The sequence below is a fragment of the Schistosoma mansoni genome, chromosome 7 (genome assembly GCF_000237925.1).
Source record: "Schistosoma mansoni strain Puerto Rico chromosome 7, complete genome".
Classification (NCBI taxonomy): Eukaryota; Metazoa; Platyhelminthes; class Trematoda; order Strigeidida; family Schistosomatidae; genus Schistosoma; species Schistosoma mansoni.
Window position 1 is genome coordinate 365853 of NC_031501.1, and position 21490 is coordinate 387342.

At 35.9% G+C, this 21490-nt stretch overlaps 1 protein-coding gene across 1 annotated transcript in view; it reads right to left on the reverse strand.

Annotated features, from left to right (window-relative positions):
- The window catches only part of Smp_130260 (hypothetical protein), a gene marked incomplete at its 5' end in the record, with an annotated part of 47397 nt that overhangs the window by 19549 nt on the left and 6358 nt on the right, over positions 1-21490 (reverse strand). Inside the window, 3 exons of the mRNA XM_018798559.1 lie at positions 5965-6338; positions 10480-10637; positions 13893-14018. Of these exons, the coding sequence (XP_018653489.1) occupies positions 5965-6338; positions 10480-10637; positions 13893-14018 (658 nt within the window). The remainder of the gene's footprint in view (positions 1-5964; positions 6339-10479; positions 10638-13892; positions 14019-21490) is intronic.

A 21490-nucleotide genomic window follows, 5' to 3' on the forward strand; every position in this document is an offset into this window, starting at 1 on the left:
AGACAAAAGAATACACAGCGTCGAGAATTCGAAGCAGGCATGAAAAGGAAATAACTTGAAAAGATTGCACAGGACAGAGTTGAACGGAGAATGCTTCTGGAGGACGTATGTTCCTTCACGAGGGGGAACAGGCGTAGGCAAGTAATTATTGGCGGTCATGTGTGCACAAGCGACTAATTTGAAGATGTAGTTCTTAGTGTTCTAGTAGGAAGTTGTGACTTGTAGATTTCAACTATGTTGGAAGCGAAACAGTTAAGCTTGGATGACATTGAACGATTGGTACTCGATGTCATGAATTGAATATAGTCCGAGATCTAAACCGTCGGATGCTATCCTAGTGGTCTGAGGTTTACACAATAACCATGAAAGTAATCACATGAAGTAATCATTCAATTCATTTCAGTTTTATGTGATATCCTAACTGACATCAAGCTATGAATAATACAGCCTACAGGTCTTAAAAGTGGTTTGGATTGAGGGTGTATGGAGTTCAGTTTAGTGTGAAATAGTTTCGCTTTACAAACTAACAAAGATTAGTTAGTAGACTGCGAAATTCAGAAATGTTAATTATGAAAAGTGATAGGATAATAAATGACATGGGGAAAATATACAGTACTTAGCTTAATGTCTACAATGGCCAGCTAACCAATTAAAAAGCGTTCATTCTATGCTGTTCAGGATTTAGAATTCATGAAGTGTTACGACTTCTGTATTTTGATGAAGTCTTAATAGTAGATACGATTTGCAGGTATTAGGGATATTTTATAACTAACACCAGTTACATTATGAATTCTGTGAATAACAGGACTTGATTGAATTATCCCAAGAGAAATTATGGGAAACTAGAGTTTTCTCCAAACTTCACAAACGAATTTATATGAGGTGAGTTAAAAATGTTGGCTCTACGGCTAATCGATATACTTTCTTACACAAATACAAGTGAATTTGTGTTTAATAAATGAGAATGGGGATGGTTCAATGAGTGAAGTATTCACTTATTAACAGATAAATCTTAGGTTTAAAACCCTTTACACATACTTTTTTGAGCAGACAGATAGTATCGTCAGTCTTTAACCAAAAATTGTACCTTAAATCTGAGTAAGAATTATTCAAGTCGATTTCTGATATAATGATCCATTTCGCTGATGGTTTTCACATTTGGTTAACATTCTACCTAGTAACAATATCATCGAATGAAATTCGTTTATACTAAAGTGAAAGTGATTATATGATGAAAACTAACATCATCTGAGTTACTCAAGATGGAGGGAGTTTAGTTTGTGTTGGCTTATTAATGTTTTCATTCAACCCGTTTTTCTACCGACAAGTATTAGATTGTTGTAGTAATCACTGCATTATTATTGTTAGTAGTAGTAATAGTAGTATTTAGATAATGAAAAAAAGGGAAGTGTGCTTCTAGAGAAACCTCATTATCCAGGGTGTGGTCAGAGTTGGGGTCATGAATACACACAACTTAAGAATCTCATACTAGAACAAAAGAGTTATTCAGTACTTCTTGGCTTTCAAAGGTTGATTAACAAAGGCCAGTTAGTGATTTAAACCATAACATTTCACAATAATAGATCAGATACTAACTTCTTGATTTACAGATATGAAAAATGTGGATGTGGAACTAGTTAAATGGGGTAACATAGAAACTACGAAGATATTAAAGAAAAAGTAGAACACATATATATCTGGGCATTAAATCACAAATCAATGTCGATTCAAAGAAATTATAAATTATTTTTAAACAGATAAAAGAGGTTTGACTCCCTTCCTGACTAAAGCATTGACAAACTATGGTCATCATACTAGGATACTTATATAGAACACTACAATGGTTGATCTGAAATCAGTCTTATGGTCTATTTCAATTAAATATATAACGATAGACGAAAATGGTTTCTTATCACGTGCTTACTCTCCTCTATGAGTGTCCACACACATACATATATACATACATACACAAGTAAACTTATAAGGAAAATAGGATGTGATACAGTTGTCTAAACGCTGTTTGAATTTTTGACAAAGCATAGACATGGGTAAACATCGTCTGTTTATCGGATTATCTACGGCGTCGGATATTCTATGGTTTACTATAATCTTAAAAGTCTGAACTTCCCCTTCGTCCAATTCTAGATAGGTATAATTATCATTATCATAAAATTACAATGTGGTTAGTTTGAATCCCGAACCCTCTACCCAAGTTATTCTTTAAAAGAAGCGTTAAAGACATCTTTGGTTTAATTTCCAAGGTGAAATATATGTCATCGAAACTATGAACTGATCAATATTAGACCACCATTGAAAACCTGAAAGCACTGGACGCCTATCTTGTCTTAATATGGAACTTCTCAGTAGTACTTAACCACAATCCCGCATCCATGGATTAAACCCGGAATCATCAGTCTCATGAGCGAACACTTAACCTCTAGACCTCTAGAGAAATCTCCGAAACCCAATACTGAAATATATGAATTTAAATGGGAAACGGATGATATCTCACCTCTTGACTCTTTCCTAACTAAGTTACATTGATGGCACTTTCATTATCGTTGACCAGTAAGTTAGAAAAAGGACTTCTAGGAAGAAGAGTTTTTATGATACTCATTAAACACTAGGGATTAGGTTAAGGTTACATTAGGAGCGAAATCATCATGAAGAATGATATTAGATAATCATCGTTCAATATCCCGATAATTTAAATTAGAAATATAGGTTTAAACTTAATAGTCTAGAAAAAACAAGCTATTTGCAAAGCATCTAAAGGTCATAAGTTCATTCCCTGACCCGTCCAAGGTTGGATACTCCTATGAAGTCCTATACTAATACAGGGCGGTATTTCATTGCCTAACGGTTTCCGACAGGTCACCAGTTAACTGAAATCTCGTATGAACTAAATTATGCCTTAAGATGAGTCATTCGAACAGCGACCGATTTTCTATAGAACTGAGATATTAACATTAGTTAGTCATTGAGTGTTGACAAATCAATGTAAATGAAGATATAATAATCAGTGGTCACCACGTTATTCAATGAACAATCAGTTATTAACTGATTATTACTATTAACTAGTTTCTGGTGTTTAAATTTTCAATAATAAATAAATATGATAGTTTAATAGTTGAATTCATGAGTCAATTGAAGCTAGACCACGATGGAAAACCTGGAAGCACTGGATGGCCGTTTCATCTTATTTTGGGACTCCTCAGCAGCGCGCATTCACAATCCTGACTTGTGAGACTGATAGCTCCTGGGTTTGAATCTCGTGAGACGGGATTATACATGCGCACTGCCGAGTAATCCACCAGTAGGACGAAACGGCCGTCCAATGCTTCCAGGTTTTCCATGGTGGTCTAGCTTCAATGGATTCATGAATTCAACTATATAATTACTAAGATCTTCAATAAACCTCTTCTGAAAATATAATAGTTTAAATCCACTGAACATCATTTTGTACGAAACTGTCAAGGCTGGACAACGTAACCTTGCCGTAAATATAGTAATATGACAAGAAACTGATTGTAATTTAAAATCTTAAAGAATACATCGGTACTTATAGTTACGAAACATAAATTCTAAGTGCACTAAGAAGGAACTGAAATACGGAAAGTACTTGAACTAGACAATACATAAGTTTATAAGCAAAGATATATTGTAGTTAGCAGCGGAATCCAGGACACGCTTTTCATCCTATTTGGAACTCGTCAGTTGAATGTACCTGAATCTCAGAGTTGATGTTCACTTATCGATGGGAAGATTCGAGCAAACAATACCAAGTAAATTTAAAATGCACTCCATTTCACAAGCCAATGGTTATCAGGACTCAGTGGCTATGTGGATAAAGTGATGGCATTTGAAGTGAACGGCACTGGGTTCGAGTCCCTGAGTGAACATCAACTCTGCGATGCAGGTACATTCAGCTGACGAGTCTCATATAGAACGGAATGCGCGTCCTGGATTCTATTGCTAACCACTATCTATCTTTGCTTATAATGCTTGTGTATTAAGGCAATATCGAGGCATTACGCACAGTATGCACGTATGCCAACAAGCGACTGATCAATTACAGTCCTAAACATCAACGGTAAGATTCAAGTAAAACAATACCAAGTGAATTTCATATATAGGTTTGCTTAGGTTTGTTCCAATATAAGCTAAAAGAAACCTTGTTTTAGACACTCTGATATAGAATATAAACTGTAAACTACCTAGATACAGTTGTAGAAGAAGCAAATACATTGAGTCAGTCTTGAGGGACATGAAAACGAAGTTTGGTTAGTGTTGGTCTTAACGACCTGGGAGTGTGACCGCAGTGCCCAAGGGACAACTGCTTGAAGTCGATCACTCATGGCCTTCTTGTGGGGGATTTTTGACGTGCTATCTTCGTTCTTCAAAGGACCTTACCGCCGGAGACGGATATTCGTGGGATAAGGCGAGGTGTGCATTTTTAAGGTCGACCTTCTCTAACCCCACCTTTCCTTGTGGGAAGGCGGAATCGCTGTTATGCTGGTTGTCTGAAGGAAACACCTTGCTGCTGTCACACCTCTGTACAGTCGACAGTACGACTTCGCCTTCGGACCTTGGCTTTGCTGCTTTTAGTCTTACCGCTCTTCGACCGACCTGTCTGGCATGGTAGGACCTTGAGGAACGATTGTTCCAGCCAGTATAGCTCGATTGCTTCATCACGATAGGCAAGCCCGACCACAACGTCAAGGTGCCAGCAACGGTCGGGCAAATACAATGAATAATACTCCGAAAGGAAATGGATACTCTGAGAAACTTATAAATATATACTTGACCTAGAAAACAGAACAAAAAAAGAAATCTTAAGTGTAAGCAAAACGTCTCTGTTTATACGTATACAATTTAGATGTGATACATGCAGAGAAATACTGTGGCTGAAGTTATGAAGATGATATGATGATGACATAATTCGATAAATGTACATACAGATTTACTTTAATTATTGTGACGCTTGTAAACATTTAGGAAACTCCATTAACTTCCCCCCTGTCCATTATTTCCAAATATTGCGTAAATATTGACCAGACACTTATCCTAATTCGGAGTTATCTTTTTATTTCTCTTTCACTCCATGTTACCTATATTTATTCTGATCAATAACTGAATAATTTTTTATAACGTATAGACTATTTTCATGATTTTTCAATGTTGTAAGCATGAGTCAATTGAAGCTAGGCCACCAAGGAAAACCTGGAAGCACTGGACGGCCGTTTCGTGGGAAGCAGTGACCATTAGAGTTCAACCACGTCTGTTGTGAGATAGGAACTCGCTGAAGACAATTCGTGAACTGGTTGCTCAACTTCGTGTATTGGTTGAAGTTAGACATTAACACCACGGATATCGGCTCAGTGGCCTATCAATTAAGTGCTCTGGCGCGAGACTGGTAGGTCCTGGGTTCGAGTCCCGCGAGGCGAGGTCGTGGATGCTCACTGCTTAGAAGTCCCACAATAGGACGAAACGGCCGTCCAGTGCTTCCAGGTATTCCATTGTGGACTAGCTTTAATGGACTCATGCTTTTAACAATGAAAATACTGAAATCGCTCATGTTGTTAACGTTCGATATTTATCTTTTCAATAGTAACGATTTTCATTGAAATTACATTTCGATAAACAACTGTTGAAAACCTGGAAGCAGTAGGTAGCTGTTTCATCCAAGTATGGAGCTTCCCAACAGTATATATCCACGATCCTGCGATAGGGAGTCAGACACAGGCCCTTCAAGTTTGACTTCCGCCTGCAGAGTCGTGGATATGCACTGTTGAGGAACTTCACGATAGGACAAAATAGCTGTCCAGTGATTCAAGGTTTCTAACAGCTGTACAACTTTGATCGGATCGCAACTTCAATGTAACTCGACAATGTCCACAACCCCATAATATGATAATCAAAAATCTTGTTGTATTTTATAAACAACAACATCTTATCTCTTACCTTCTACCATGTATAGATCTAGGTGATAATGGATCTGAACGAACTCTATACACTGTACTTTTTGATCGTGGACTTGTAGAATTAGTTAATTCTGATGGAGTTGGTGTTGGTGCTAATGAATGATGAGAAGATGAATAAAGTTGTCGATTATTAGTATTATCTGTAAAACGATCTATAGAATTTGACCATGGTAAATCAATTGTAGGATAATCTATACCATTTGTAGAATGTTGTAAAAGATTTTTTTGTAAATGATGATTATTTATTGATAATATTCCATTTTCATGATTACCATTTAAATGTGGTGCTGTTTCTGATCGATTTATTGGTGTTCTTCTAGTTGAACTACTTAAAGTACTCCATGCTGATGAACGCTGTCAAAATGGTACAAATAAAAAAAATTAATGGGATTTTTTTAAAACTGTGATCAACTGCCTTTTATATTCACTTGTAAGTGTCTATGATGTCCCATGTTCAAATGACACATCTTCTCAGACAAGAGTATATATGTTACACAAGTTCGATATTTCTACAGAGTAGGAGGAGAAGGAGGAAAACAATATGAACCGCTACGAATGGTGTAGTGAACGAGAACACAAATGAGGAAAAAAAAATACAGAACGTTTCAGTAAAATCTGAGAACCATGCGATGAATACTTCATGTTCACTAATTGTCTCAGACGTCATTGCTCCTATATACCAACTATTTTCTGTTCCCGTTCTTTCCTCCTCGATCTTCTCAAACTTCTGCTGCTACACATTCTTTTCCTGACTAGCGTGATATATTACTTATGATGACATAAGTAGCACACACCACAGTGGTACTTATTCAATTTCACAATAATTAGATTCACGGTATATTGTAAACAATTTATGAGATCACCTAAGTAAACTCCAATAGTGGACGTAATTAAATAAAACGAATATAAAATGAGTAAGCTTATTATAATAAATAATGAGTGTTTAGTTTGGCAGATGGCACCACGGACTGGATTAAACTTGGCAACCATTAAAAAAAACACACAAGTACTGGTAAGCTGTTTTATCTTAGTATCAGACATTCCAAAAACGTATATCCATGACCGTACCAGGGATAGCATCGCTGACATATATGTAATCATCCTGAATTTTCCTAAAGAGACCTTGAATTTTAATATTACCACATATTTTGTATTGTGGGATTCAATTTTTTTATTTTTAGTTTATATCTTATTCTGTCAATCAAGTCACAAGGCAACTGCCTTGTGACTTCACGAACCGAACTAAGTTGGACACCCATTGAAAATCAAGAAACATTTAGAAGCTGTTTCAATGTAGTACGGGACTCATTAGCATTGAACATTCACAGACCTTCCACCATAGGAAAGACCTAGAACGTTTGATTTTGTACACGAACGCTTAGTCTCTAGACCGCTAAATTGACATCCAGTGATAATAGTGTCTAACTTCAATCAATTTGAAATATTGTTCAACTTTAATCTATTTCTTGCGGTGAATAACTATCTCACATCCGACATGGTTGAACACCGCTGTCCAGAGCTTCTCACTAGTACTCCACAAATCACTTGCTCTAAATCAGTCACTAGTTAGAACATGAGGTACTAAGTAGTTACAATGGAAGACGGTTGGGTAATTTCGCAAATGACCAGATCTAAACATGTACACCATTGTATACTAACTTAGTACCTTTATACGAGATTGAAGGTCTTCGGTTCGACCCGTGATAATGGGGTCATGGATGTGTGATGCTAAAACGTCCCATACTAGAACGACGCATATTTCTAATGCTTCCGGATTTTGAATAGATGATAATGTCAGTGTCATTCAATAATCTCCTTAAATACCCGTATTGATATATATCGTATTTGCAAAATAACTACTTACTGAATAATTTATCTTATTGTTAGTATGATCTGATAAAACTAAATTTCACTGCCCTTATGGATATGTATGAACAAATAATTCGTTGAATGGATCCGAAAGTAATAAGCATTACCATATAACATGGTTTGTGATTGGAGATAATCGATAAGAAACTTTTATGCTTGTTAGAACCCACATATAATGTGTACTCACTATTTCGAGCAAATCTGATCTTGTCTTCGGAATTCGAACTCAAGTCACTTAACATCACAAACCGAGAAATTAACACTGAGCTATTCATGTGATCATTATTAGAAATTCATGTTTATATCACTTTATTTTCACTTATCTGTATTCGTTGACTATGGTTTTCTGTAGCTTTTCATGGCCTATTTATCCATAATGGAACTGATCCCAACACTTTGTCGAATTGGTGAAATCTTTTTTAAAAATATCTACTTTGATTCCGAATCTAACTAGTTAGCATACTTACTTACTTACGCCTGTTACCCCTCATCGAGGAGCATAGGCCTCTCACCAGCATTCAAAACGCTAGTTAGCATAACTTACAGAATATTTGTAAAAGGTTTAAAACACTAAACAGTATTTCATTTCAATAATTCATGTTCCAATTGAAATCATGAACCGATCAATGTTAGACCACTATTGAAAACCTAGAAGCACTGGACGGATGTTTCGTCCTGGTATAAGACTCCTTAGCAGAGAGCATCCACGATCATGTACGCCGGATAATTCACATTCTCCAAAATCATCAATTTATAAACTAACTTTCTACATAATATGTTATTCAAATGTAGTTTGTGAAAAAAATTATTAAGGAAATGAGGTAAAAACAATACAACAAAATACATTATGCAACTAGATTTGGAGTACATTCTAGAGACGTTGAAGTCGTCTTGGTCTTTTAACAACACTTAGGGGACAACTCATTGAATATCTTCAGAATGTTTTAACTAGCTTAATAACCATGTGAATATGGACACTTTTGTCTAATTGTGTCATATTCGTCTAATTCCTCTTTACGATTGAATCATTAGGATAGTCTAGACCAACCAGGAATAAGACAAATAATAAGTAAAAGTTCCTGACTGGTGCACTCGACTGGTTTATGTTTGGCCTAATATTCCTAAAGAAACAGAGATACTCTGGTTGAAGATCTGAGAGAGAGAGATGTGCAGTGAACGAAACTTTATGGGGATCTCCAAGTTATTAATGAGTGGAAAATTACAGAGTAATCTCGTCAAATATGAAGGTCATACATTAAATCCATCATTTGTACATTTTCCATCAGTTATCTCTTACAAAATTCATCGTTCTTTCATTCCTATTGTTATTTTTATTGCTTGTTCATCATTCTCTCCATTTCAATCTTCTCAATCTTCTGCTCATAGGCATTCCATTTCCGATCGGTAATAAATACTACTTATGTAGTGGATGAGAACACAAGTGCGGGACAACTGAACGTACTAAACGTACACAGAGTAACCGAATCTTTTAATAAAATCTGTGAACCATACAGTAAATACTTCATTTGCGAAATGTCCATCAATTGTTTCAGACTTCATCGTTCCTTAATTTCCACATCAATCACTCTATGTTCTTGTTCGCCTTTCTTCGATTTTCTTAACCTTCTGCCTCGAGGCATTCCACGTTTGATTGGTGATACATACTACTTATATCTATCGAGATCAGTAGCACACATCTCACTTAAATTTTTCAGCATAAATAGTATATACCACAGATGTACACTTATGAATGAGTAGCCAATAAACGCTTCCTATACATTGTTAGTTTTCTCAATCAAATAACAGATAAGGCATGTGTTTAGGAGACCTATATATCAGTAGTAGATTAGAATGGCATTAGAACCTAACTACCATCAATTGGGTTAAATGCACCTAATAGTCTTTGAATGATCATGTACAATATGTTTTAAATGTTCTGTAATTTCAATCACTTAACATTAACTACTTTTCTGTGAAAGTCTCTGTTATATCCCGATAACAATAGTGAATGGTAACTTTGGGATCCATTTATGGACCAATATTATACATATAATTTTTATCGTATATTCGCTGCATAACTAAACTACTCATATTCATGTTCCTTTCATTGTGAGCTTTATTTTGACCCTTATACTATTATTGTAAGATTTACCATTCCTGAGTTATACCCAGTCTATTAATTACTGCTCCCCTTATTCACAGTCACATTTGACTAACTCTTGTACAAATGTTATTTCCTATTTTATTGGTACGATGTGGTCAGTCTGTTTGGTAATATAAACTCAGTATGTTTGAAATACAATGATTCATATCACAGAGGCTGTTATTGATATTTTGGACTTAACTGGCTGGGTTGGGCATATCATAGAACCGGTTAGCACTCTAGACTTTTCGTATGGTTTTCGTGTGTCACTGTTCCAATCGATAATTCGCTGCTCTCTGATTGACGGTCTTATGAAGTCATACATTAACTAGGCATCCACTTGGCCACAAGATATAACAATTTCATCTTCTTCAAGACTATAGATACGCTTAATTGATGAGTATTGAAAAGAGATTCCTATCAGTTATCTTTAACAACGAAAATATACACATGAGAAAAACCTTCACACAGAAACCTTCTTACACCATTTGATTCCATTTTGTAATCAATATCATAATAATTGCTGTTATGATTATTTGCATTGAATTTCTTAGGGGTTTTCATATTGTGTTTAGGTAAAAAATAATCATTAATTGCAATCAATAATTCAAGTACAGTATCCTTATCCCCTTCCATTATATCTGTAATTGGATAAAAAAAAAATAATAATAGATGGCAATTGATGTGTATAGTATGTATGAAACACAAGGAAAAAATGTATGTTTCGTTAAAATAGATTTATAGTGGTAATCGATGGAATCTACGACACGAGTTTCGTCCAATTTGAGTTTCGTCAATAGAATATGCTTAAGTTTCAGTGGCGGCCTGCTTGAATATCTGGGCTAACTGTTCCTGATATCTGGATATTTAAACAAGTTGTATGTTCTTTGTTTGTTTGTTTGTTTTAACGCATCATTATATCTATTAATCACATAGAGTATTCAGGCGCCTTTATGAAAGGTTTATGACCTTTTGCTGTACAAGTTACAAAAAAATACAATCGGAGACATTCTGAGGGAAGTCAAGGATGAAAAAGCTTGGACCAGATTGCCAGGCGAAACTTTGGATGTACTTCAAATTCATTCGCTGAGATTTTACAAATATATTATTCCTACTTATTGTCTTATATCAACTCGGCGCCCAAAACTGTGAAACTATTCGCTCTATTTTCGACGAAAGTTCTTGTAAATAAATAAATATATGTTTATCATATTGATAAATGAACTCAGCATCTCTCGACTCAGATGTCAATGGATTTAATCTGAGTTACTGAGTCCAGACAATTAGTAAATTGTTTAACAAATATGACGATTATTGTTAAGTTATTCACTTCCCTTAGACTCTTTTGTGTATTGTTTTATACTACTTATTATTAATTCAGTAAATAGTTGTATTCCTAACAGTTTCTAAGCTTATGTTGTAACGCAAGTTTGTTGTGTAATATTCTGAAATATTTACATATGCTTATAACATTTATTGTATTTATCATTATAATTACTTTGTATCAATCATTGTAGCTTAAAGTCACTAACGTCTAGTCTGAGTCGTGTTGGTAGATGTAGACTACTTGGTTGGGGTCCGTGTGACTGTCGTAACCAATGGATAGAGACTCTGTGTGACATGGCACAGGTGTACACACTCTTCCCTTAAATCGGGAGACTAAAATTGTTTCATATTCGTCTTTCTCTTTGTACTATATCCTTATATACAACCTTTCTTTTATATATTACCACTACTAAATTAACTACTATGAATCCGGTGTTGATCTTGTTGTGCTAACGAGGTATGACAACTTGGACCGATGCATATGTGTGCCTGGTCCTTCGTTGTAGTTTATTGACTGAATCATTGTAACAGTTATTCGCCATTTTGTGCAATCGTTTATTCTTCGTTTAAACGCAGCAGTTTTCATATTGCTGGCTCTTAGTTTGATTTTTGCTAGTTGGTAAACCTTTTATCAAGTTTAGTCACAGCCAACGGCTGTCGTTTCGCACTATCAAAGCCTTTTTATTTCAGACGAAAAGACGTGGTAAGAGCCACAGCTACCTCACAAGTTGAGGTTTGTAACTAATTTATGTACGTTATTCAATAAACAACATCTTCTTTTTAAAACACAGATTGTTGCTTTGTGAACTTCGATTTTGCGCATATCTCAATTGGCTGATTTGGACACCTCGATAGACTTAACAATTATATAATTATCAGTAAGGTTTTAACTTATCCAGTTGATAATGTTCAGAAATGAATTTCCCTCAGTCATTGTTACTTTGTGTGCATTTTTTGAGGAATGTCTCGATATAGCCATTATATCATTAGTTATTTGTTTTTAGAAAGCAGAGCGACTATTGTAAAAGCTGGAACTGGTCATTCGAATGATTATTGATTATAATTTTGTTGTTGATTTACTGAGTGACTAGTTCACTATGTACATATATTCTACCTTTAAAAGGCTTTTGGTCAACTTATTAGGCATGGCTATACGATTTACTATCCTTAATTTACTGTCAGTGGATTACTTACAGTCCATTCGAATCAGGCCCCCAAATGCCCTGGTACGGCCAAAAGTGGGGAGAGTTCGCTCTCCCTCTCTAAATGCTCTCACACGGCCACACCTATATAGCCTCTGCGAGGGAAGTCCGACTCACTGCCTTCTCGTGGCATTACTGTTGTTTACGAAATTGAGAGGACGAAAAGCGGATGTCCGACGCTTTAACCGGGTTGGTGGACACGAAAGTTCACCTAGGGGAGTTGGAAAACCCTGATTCCAAACCGATGGTGCACATGGGCTCCAGTATCCTGAAGGAACAAATGGCGTATGAACCAATCGTTGATCACTGGCTACCATGGGACTGCATCTCATCACGATGCTCCACTGCCTTGTGGATCGGATCCTTAGGTCAAAGTTTCAGTGTGTGGCTCCCTAAGAAAACCACCTACCTCAGTCTGGGCACGTGTGCAGTATCACAGCTCTCATACAAATCAAGTGAGATTTGTGAGGCGCATATTTATCTGGTGCTTCCTTGTACCAATATTTATGTGTTTAAATAAAAAAAATAAATTCCTTCTAATCACAGCCACTCTTGGCTGGTTCATGAATAATTTTTATTTTTTATTTTACGGTGCGATACTGTCCAGTGTGTCTGTATATAAAGCACATCTGTTTGGAATATAAGTATTCGGCGAAAGTTAGTTGCTGACTCTCAAATTGAAGGCTGAACGTTTAGTGGAGTTTGCAAATAACAGACTAATAGGAATTTAATTGCGTCTACTCAATATCAATAGTACTGATCGAGCGTGTAATTTTGGTCAATCTGAAGAGAATAAGCTGTCAAGGAAACAACAGACACGAAATAGAATGAGTAAGAATTAAGATTCCGACTGTTGACTTGGTACACGATATATGTCAGCGGGTCAAAAGACATTACAGCTTTATATCATATTCTTCAGTTAGTAAGGTGATGATGTTCACTCTAGGGATTCCAATTCAAGAAACCCCTTAAATATTATTATTCTATTCGCTTATATGCGATCTTAGAAATGGGGATGGAATGCAAACCTCGTACAAAATTCTTGAGATTGTATACCGTATTATGGTTACACGGTAATTTAAATGCAAATATGGATCGGTTATCAATCTGGCCTTGATTGTTGCCTGTCACTCTAGCAACATTCAGTAATGCATAAATTTTAAACATTACTTCACTTTAGTAATAAACAGTTTTGTGAACACTCACGATCATTTTTTATTTCCAGTGTAGTTCACGTTGTCATGATTTAGGTATTAATCCAATTACAGTACGTCATAACCTCCTAAATATTTTAGATCAGTTACCAAAATATACTACTGTTATGAAAAATAAGTAGCCAGTCCGAGTACTAATAAAATTATCACTCACCTTCAGGTTGAATGTTATTGATTTTCACATTCAAACGTCTTAATACACTAAACACTTCATGAATATTATGTAAACGTTCCACAGTTGTAATTGGCTGTAAAAGTAATCCATCAATTTTGATTCCACCTTAAGTTGGCAAAAAGAAGTCAAAAATTATAAGAGAATGAATAAGTTAAAATGGAATTTGTTTTGTGGAGATTTAGTATTTTCATAGTTGAAAGCGTGAGTCAATTGAAGCTAGACCATCATCGAAAACCTGGAAGCACTGGACGGCCGTTTCGTCTTATTGTGGGACTCCTCAGTGGCAGTGCGCATCCACGATCCGGCACTCGCGAGATTCGAACCCAGGACCTACCAGTCTCGTGCCGTCCAGTGCTTCCAAGTTTTCCTTGGTGGTCTAGCTTCAATTTACTCACGCTTTCAACTATAAAATGGAAGTCACTATCTTCAATTATCAATACTGTTGTTAATAAACAAGACAAAATAATTTTCGAATGTGCCATATATAGACTCTGAGAGTTTGAGTATTTCTGTTATCAATGTTAATGACTGCAATTGATCAATCTCTTTTGGCATTGACCCGATATTACAAATAAGCTACGAGCATCGAAAAGCAAGCCGTAACTTGGAATCCCCATAAGAAAAGGAAAAGTTATAGACCAAAGAACCGGTTGCGTTATAAATTCTAGTCAGGAGGCAGAAGATTCACTGGCACTTGAAAATAATTTAGAAGGAGAGTCCAGGACAGATATGATTGGAGAATCCTGACCAGTATTCTATAGTCCATGAAGGTACTGAGAGTCAGTAAATGAGTAAGTTTCCTAAGCAAAGTTTGATAATGACCAGAAGCAGAATCCAGGACGTATGATCCTTTCTGTTACCAACTCATCGGTGTATTTCTATCCATCATTACAAAGGAATTAAGACTCATCCTTGTTACACGAACCATCGATTCATTGACTTGATTCATGTGCCGGTGTAAATATTAACACTATGGTGCAAATGATGAGTCTCAAATAGATTGAACCTCATGTCCTCGATTTAACTGTTGACCACTCTCAAATTTTGCTAAATGTCTGTTGTAAGGCGTATAAAATTTTCTACAGGCATTTCCAATGACATGAAAACGTTTTTAAAACTTCCACCTTTGGTGAGTTGTTGATCATTTCTGATTCCTAAGTTTGTTTACCAAAATGTTATAATTAATTGACATTAAAAAGTCAAATATAGTGAATTGACTAATTGATGTTTTCATACTTGTTAACTACATACTTACAAACTACTTATTGGGTTTATACTTACTCGCCAGGAAAGATCTTTCTAAATTCTTATGATCAAATAACTTTTTATTACCATTAACATGGAACATTTGAAAATTCACCTCAAGACTAATGTCACAAAATAACATGAACTACTGATATGAAATATCAGTAGTAAAAAGCCATATGGTCAATTTTCATTCAAAGCACAGAATAATTTTTGTCAGTCGAAAAGGACACTCTAACCCTTTATTTAATATTTTGTACACCCATCAAGATGGAGTTCCTGGAATCATTACGAAACTTATGATGCCAGTGTGAATCAAACAGAATTCGTCCAATTTTACAGTGTGAGATATTATCACTGAGTTATTTATGCTGCTACTGACCTCCAATATGAGTGAGTTATTCATACTGATAAGTCTCTGGGTAGCAACAAATATCACCGATCGCAACCACATTACACAATGTGAACGCAACTTATTCAATTACGCTGGTAGAGAAATAGGGACTTGATCGACAGAATCTGATCAGTAACAAATAACTAGCAGTTATCGATCTGAGAGCAACTGAAAACTGTTGGATCGTTTTAATTACTAGCACTAGGAGACAATATCACGAAAATCTGAAAAGCCAAAAATGTAGATCAGTAGATTTTCACTCAATATATTAACGATATTATGCTCCAGCTTCGTCTCTCTCTCTCTCTAGCTCTCTTGGACTATGTATGACAAAACAGTTTGTTTAAATCGCAAATATAAATTGTTCGGTGCATTAATCATCAGATCGGATATCTTGTTGCGATAGAAAATCTATAATAACAGAATATTCATTGTATTTAATTAACTATGTACGTTCGCATATTCATATACACAATAGAAACCTAAATACTTAGAAGCAATACATCATTCTTCACGATGACAACATTATTATTACTAACTAGTAATATATATGACAAGAGAGTAAATTGGATTAGTAATAATTTGGTAAATAAACACACTTATCTCATGTAGTGTAGTACACTTATGAAAAAAAAAGTTAATTATGTCATCTCAATCATTTTGGATGGCATTATGTAGTTTATATCGGTAGAAAAACACAATGACAAAGTATTGAACTTGTGTGTATACAATACAGTGAATAGTAACCACCATCAATATCATTATGATCGAATAAAGATAATACATTCTTTTAAATGATTATTATTTATCAATATTGAATACATGTAAACCAGATAATAATATACTATTAACAGTAGTACTAGCTCCGCCTGGAGCAACTCTGGGGCTACTGCCGGTCCCAAGCCCGGGTACAGGAGGAGAGTTGGGCATTGGGTTAACGATCGCATCCCATAGAAAACTAACTCGCTAAAAAACGCTAACCAGAAAAAATCATTCAAACCATTTAAACTCTTCCCTGGGAGTCAAAAGGTTTTCATTTGGAAGAGTTACGACGTCTCGTGATGAAAGCCGAGTTCCTTCAGAAGTCACGTGGCCGATGCCCATTCTAACAACCAGAGCAACCATTTATCTAGGTACATGGAATGTTCGTACAATGTGGGAAACCGGGAGAGTCATTCAAGTTGCTGCAGAAAAGCAGAGATATAACATGGAGGTGCTTGGAATCAGTGAAACACATTGAACGAAGGTTGGACAACAACGACTAGCTTTAGGGGAGCTACTGATATACTCCATGAAGAAGAAAATGCTCCACATACGCAAGGCGTTGCATTGATGCTGTCCAAACAAGCACAAATTGCACTTATTGGATGGGAATCTCATGGACCAAGGATCATCAAAGCCTCCTTCGAAACAATGTAAGAGGACATTACATAAAACATCATCCAATCCTATGCACCTACCAACGACTGCAATGAAGATGTTACAGATCAATATTTGTGATAGGGTGCATTCAATCGTCGAAAAGTGCCCAACAAAGGACCTGACCATTCTGATGGGTAATTTAAATGTCAAGGTTGGAATGGACAACACCGGATATGAAGACATCGTGAAACGACATAGACCGGGAGAAAGAGAAGAAAATGGTGAGAGATTTACAAACCCATGTGTCTTTAATAAACTGATCATAGGCAGTACCATATCCCCACGCAAACTCATATACAAAGCCACATGGACTTCGCTGGATCACAGTACGTAGAAATAAACTGACCATATTTGCATCAACAAAAAGATCAGGAGGACGATGGAGGATGTGAGAACTAGGATGGGAGCTGATATAGCATCATATCATCATTTGCCGGTCGCCAAGATGAAACTAAAATTTAAGAAGCCGTGGACAACGGGGCGGACAACATTACAAAAGTTCGATACAACCTTTCTTCGGGATACTGACAAACTCAACAAATTCAAGATAGCCTCAGCAACAGGTTCCAGGCCTTTCATGATCTACTCAATGGAGAGGGAACTACCATGGAGAGCAACTGGAAAGGTATCAAGGAGGCAATCGTTTCAACATGTCAGGAGGTTCTGGGCCAAAAGAAGCACCATCACAAGGAATGGATCACTGTTGATACACTAGATAAGATTGAAGAAAGGAGGAACAAGAAGGCGGCAATCAATACTAGCCGAACAAGAGCAGAAAAAGCCAAGGCACAACCCGAATACACAGACGTAAACAAGCACGTGAAGAGGAGCATCGTAGACGACAAACGTAAATATGTGGAGGACTTAGCAATGATGGCGGAAAAAGCTGTAAGATAGGGAAAGATGAAACAACTGTGTGATACAACAAGCAAACTCGCTGGAAATTACCGTAAACCAGAAAGACCAATGAAAAGCAAGGAAGGCAAAGTAATTACCAACATTGAAGAACAACGAAACAGGGGAGTAGAACACTTCAAAGAACTCTTGAATCGACCAGCTCCACTGAATCCACCCAACATCGAAGTAGCACCCACGGGCCTCCCAATCGATGTTGGCCCACCAACAATTGAAGAGATCAGCATGGCCATTTTTTGAATTGGTTTATTTCATTACATTGACTTAATTGATTTCCAATTCTCCTGAAAATCCTCTAACTTTCTTCATACTCACTCTATCCAAGATTTTGATGTTTCCCTATCAAAACCTGTGTTTACAATTGTTCATATATATTGTTAATAAGGACGTTTTGCTGAAGTACTTGATATCCAGTTAGTGTACATGTAGATAAAGATGAACATTGTCTAGAAAGATGATGAAAGCATATTATCTAAACCACTCAGCACAGAAACACATGATTTCCATGAAATCATTCTCCTGAGTTACAAATCTTTTCCACAATTCTCACATTTATTGTTTCATGAAATATGAATGGACTAATGACTAAAACAGCAATGTGATGCAAGATATGAATAAATGTTTTTCTAAAGATGTAAACATTCCTTGATATTGATTATTTGAATCGTCTTATTGATGTTTAGGATTATAACTGATCAGTCTCTTGTTGGCACACGTGCATCTTATATGTATTGCCTCGATATTGCCTTAATTCACAAGCATTTTTAGGCGAAGATGGAGATAGGTTAGCAGTGTAATCCAGGACGCGCATTCCATCCTATATAAGACTCGTCATCTGAATGTATCTGCATCTCAGAGTTGATGTCTCTTCTGGGACTTGAACCCAGTACCGTTCACTTCAAACGACATCACTTTGTTCACTTAGCAGGTACATTCAGCTGACGACTCTCAAGTAGGACGAAACACACGTCCTGGATTTCACTACTAGCCGCTATCCATCATCGCTTACAAACATTCTGTTGTATATATTTATAACTGCTGACTATTTAAACTCGGTAGTTTAATAGATAACATGTCAAATCGACCTATCTATGTATAAACTAACCATAGGATATTACATTTGATCAATCTGTATTGCTTTTATGATCTCACCTACAGGTTTGTTAATTTCATGACAAATAATCAATTAATAATTATGTAACTGTGTATGTTTTTTTTGTATTTTTCGGAAAAATGTCGGATCTACATATTACAACATCTACTACATTAGAAAAGGTACATTATGTTTCATCTATGGATCAATCAACTTAATATACACAAAGAAATAATGAAATTCTTTCAACTAATTTAATGATTGATAAGTGAATATAATTTGCGAAAATATTTAACATTAATTACTATTCAACCTGTAAGATTTTAGTATTTGCCCCCCCCCCTGTATCTAACTCCAATTCGATGGTATGAATGATTATTATTGTGTTATCGAAATATACATCTCAACTACCAGCGTATATAATTATCGACTTAAATTATGTTACTGAGTGGGACTCCTCAGTAGTGCGCATCCATGATCCCACCTCGCGAGATTCGAAGCCAGGACCTATCAATCTCGCATGCGAGTACTTAACCGACAGACCACTGAGCCGACTGTCATCCAACGGTGTTGATGTCTAACATCAACCAATCCACGAAATTGAGCAACCATTCACCAATGTCTTCAGTGAGTTGATATCTCATAACAGACCTCGTTGAACTCCACTGGTTACTGCTTCTCATTAGAACTCCAGGAAATACCTCATGGAGCCAGTCATTAGTGAGCATATGATCATTATCAAATAGTCAAATTAGTCAAATATGAGAATGGATTTTTGGATACGTATATTTCATACAATCATTGATCCAAACAAACGATCAAAGAAAAAAAGCGAAGAGGAGAGAACGAAGTGAAACGAAATGATGCATTGTGGAGAAGGTGTGTGGGCCAACTTGATTTATTTATAGTCAAGCAAAAATAAGTTACAGACATATGATGAATAAGGTAAGTAATACACGCACATACGGATCATATAAAAAACAGTCGAAGTTAATAAGTAAACAAGTGACAAGGTCAAAGTGTAGCTTAAGAAGAATGAAGTAAGAATAATCTATGTGGATTTGACATATTACCAGCCAATACGACATAGTAAACAACGTCCCACTTGTTAATATACATAAAGACTATATTCGTAAACTTAAAGCCTTGGCTACTAGGTTTTGACAATCTAATTATACGGAATAGTGTCATGGTTTCATATTTCTGATAAGACTTGAACTAAAACAGAGCAGACACCAAAAACTTTATAAACGATTTGAATTTTTAAAAACTATTCACAGCAATCCACAGATCTCTCCTTTTTAACAGTATCTCAATACTAGTTAATCTATGCCAAATACCATCTATAAATTAAAACAAGACTTTACAACAGTACTATAATTATATGCTCAATAATGACTTGTCTCCAAATGAATTCTGAAAGTCCTACTGAGAAATGATAACTGATGAACTTCGACTGCATCGGAAGTCAAACAATCATCCTCAGTGACATAAACTGACTGAATTCACAAACATGCTAAAAAGTACCAACTAATGCCAGCTTTATCATCAACTACTAAGTACTCTGTTTACATACCCTTGCTGCCCCTCATGTAACGTAGGCCAGCAATCAGGATTCCTTGACCAACCAACCAGTAAACGTGAATATTTATTTTCTTATTTTTGTTAAAACAAACGAAGAGACCAATTTCGTATGGCCGTCTGGCGGTATTTTTTCTCAAATTCTGTTATCTTTTAATGAATTGACAACAACTCAAACATAAACCAAACTGTTGAGTTAATTTGAAGATAAAGTATTCTTTTCGATCACATGTCAATTAAGAACAATAGGATCAAGTTATCTATGCTTCAGACCATGTGTATTTCAAGTGTAAGAATAATTTAATATTTCGTATCCTTCTACTTTCTCCACCATGAAAGTCTCTTAATGTGTGGTCACATATAATCAATCGATTATTTATTTCAGATACTGCACAAACTCACACAGCATAAGCAGTTAGTCAGCCACTCTTGCGATAGAAAACTGGTTACGAGTATTCATTAGTCTAAATAGTTACATTTTACAACACCCAAAACAGAAGACAATCAGAAGGAGATGAAATAACATCAATTATAAAGAACCAATCTGATCGAAGAAAGAAAATCAATTTACAATTAGATCACTGAGTAGTGACAAATGTCATAAGTGTCGATCCCTTCCTATTGCTGATCAAATTCTATGGATCGATCTGCGATCTGGCTACTAGTTTCAGTGACTCGACATCGCGTATATTGTGTTGGAATGAAAGATAATTGTTGGAGATAATCGACAGAAAACCCTGCTTGATCTAGGTTTTGTGCTATTCGACACTCATTACTATTGTGTGTCTGTAATCCTGAGGAAATTGATGTTCTCAGACTGACACAATCATATATCACCCAGCTTTACAGTCATAGACTTTACCATTAAGTCATTCAGTTCAAGAGTGATCTCATATAGGACTGCGATATATTTTCATATGCTTACTT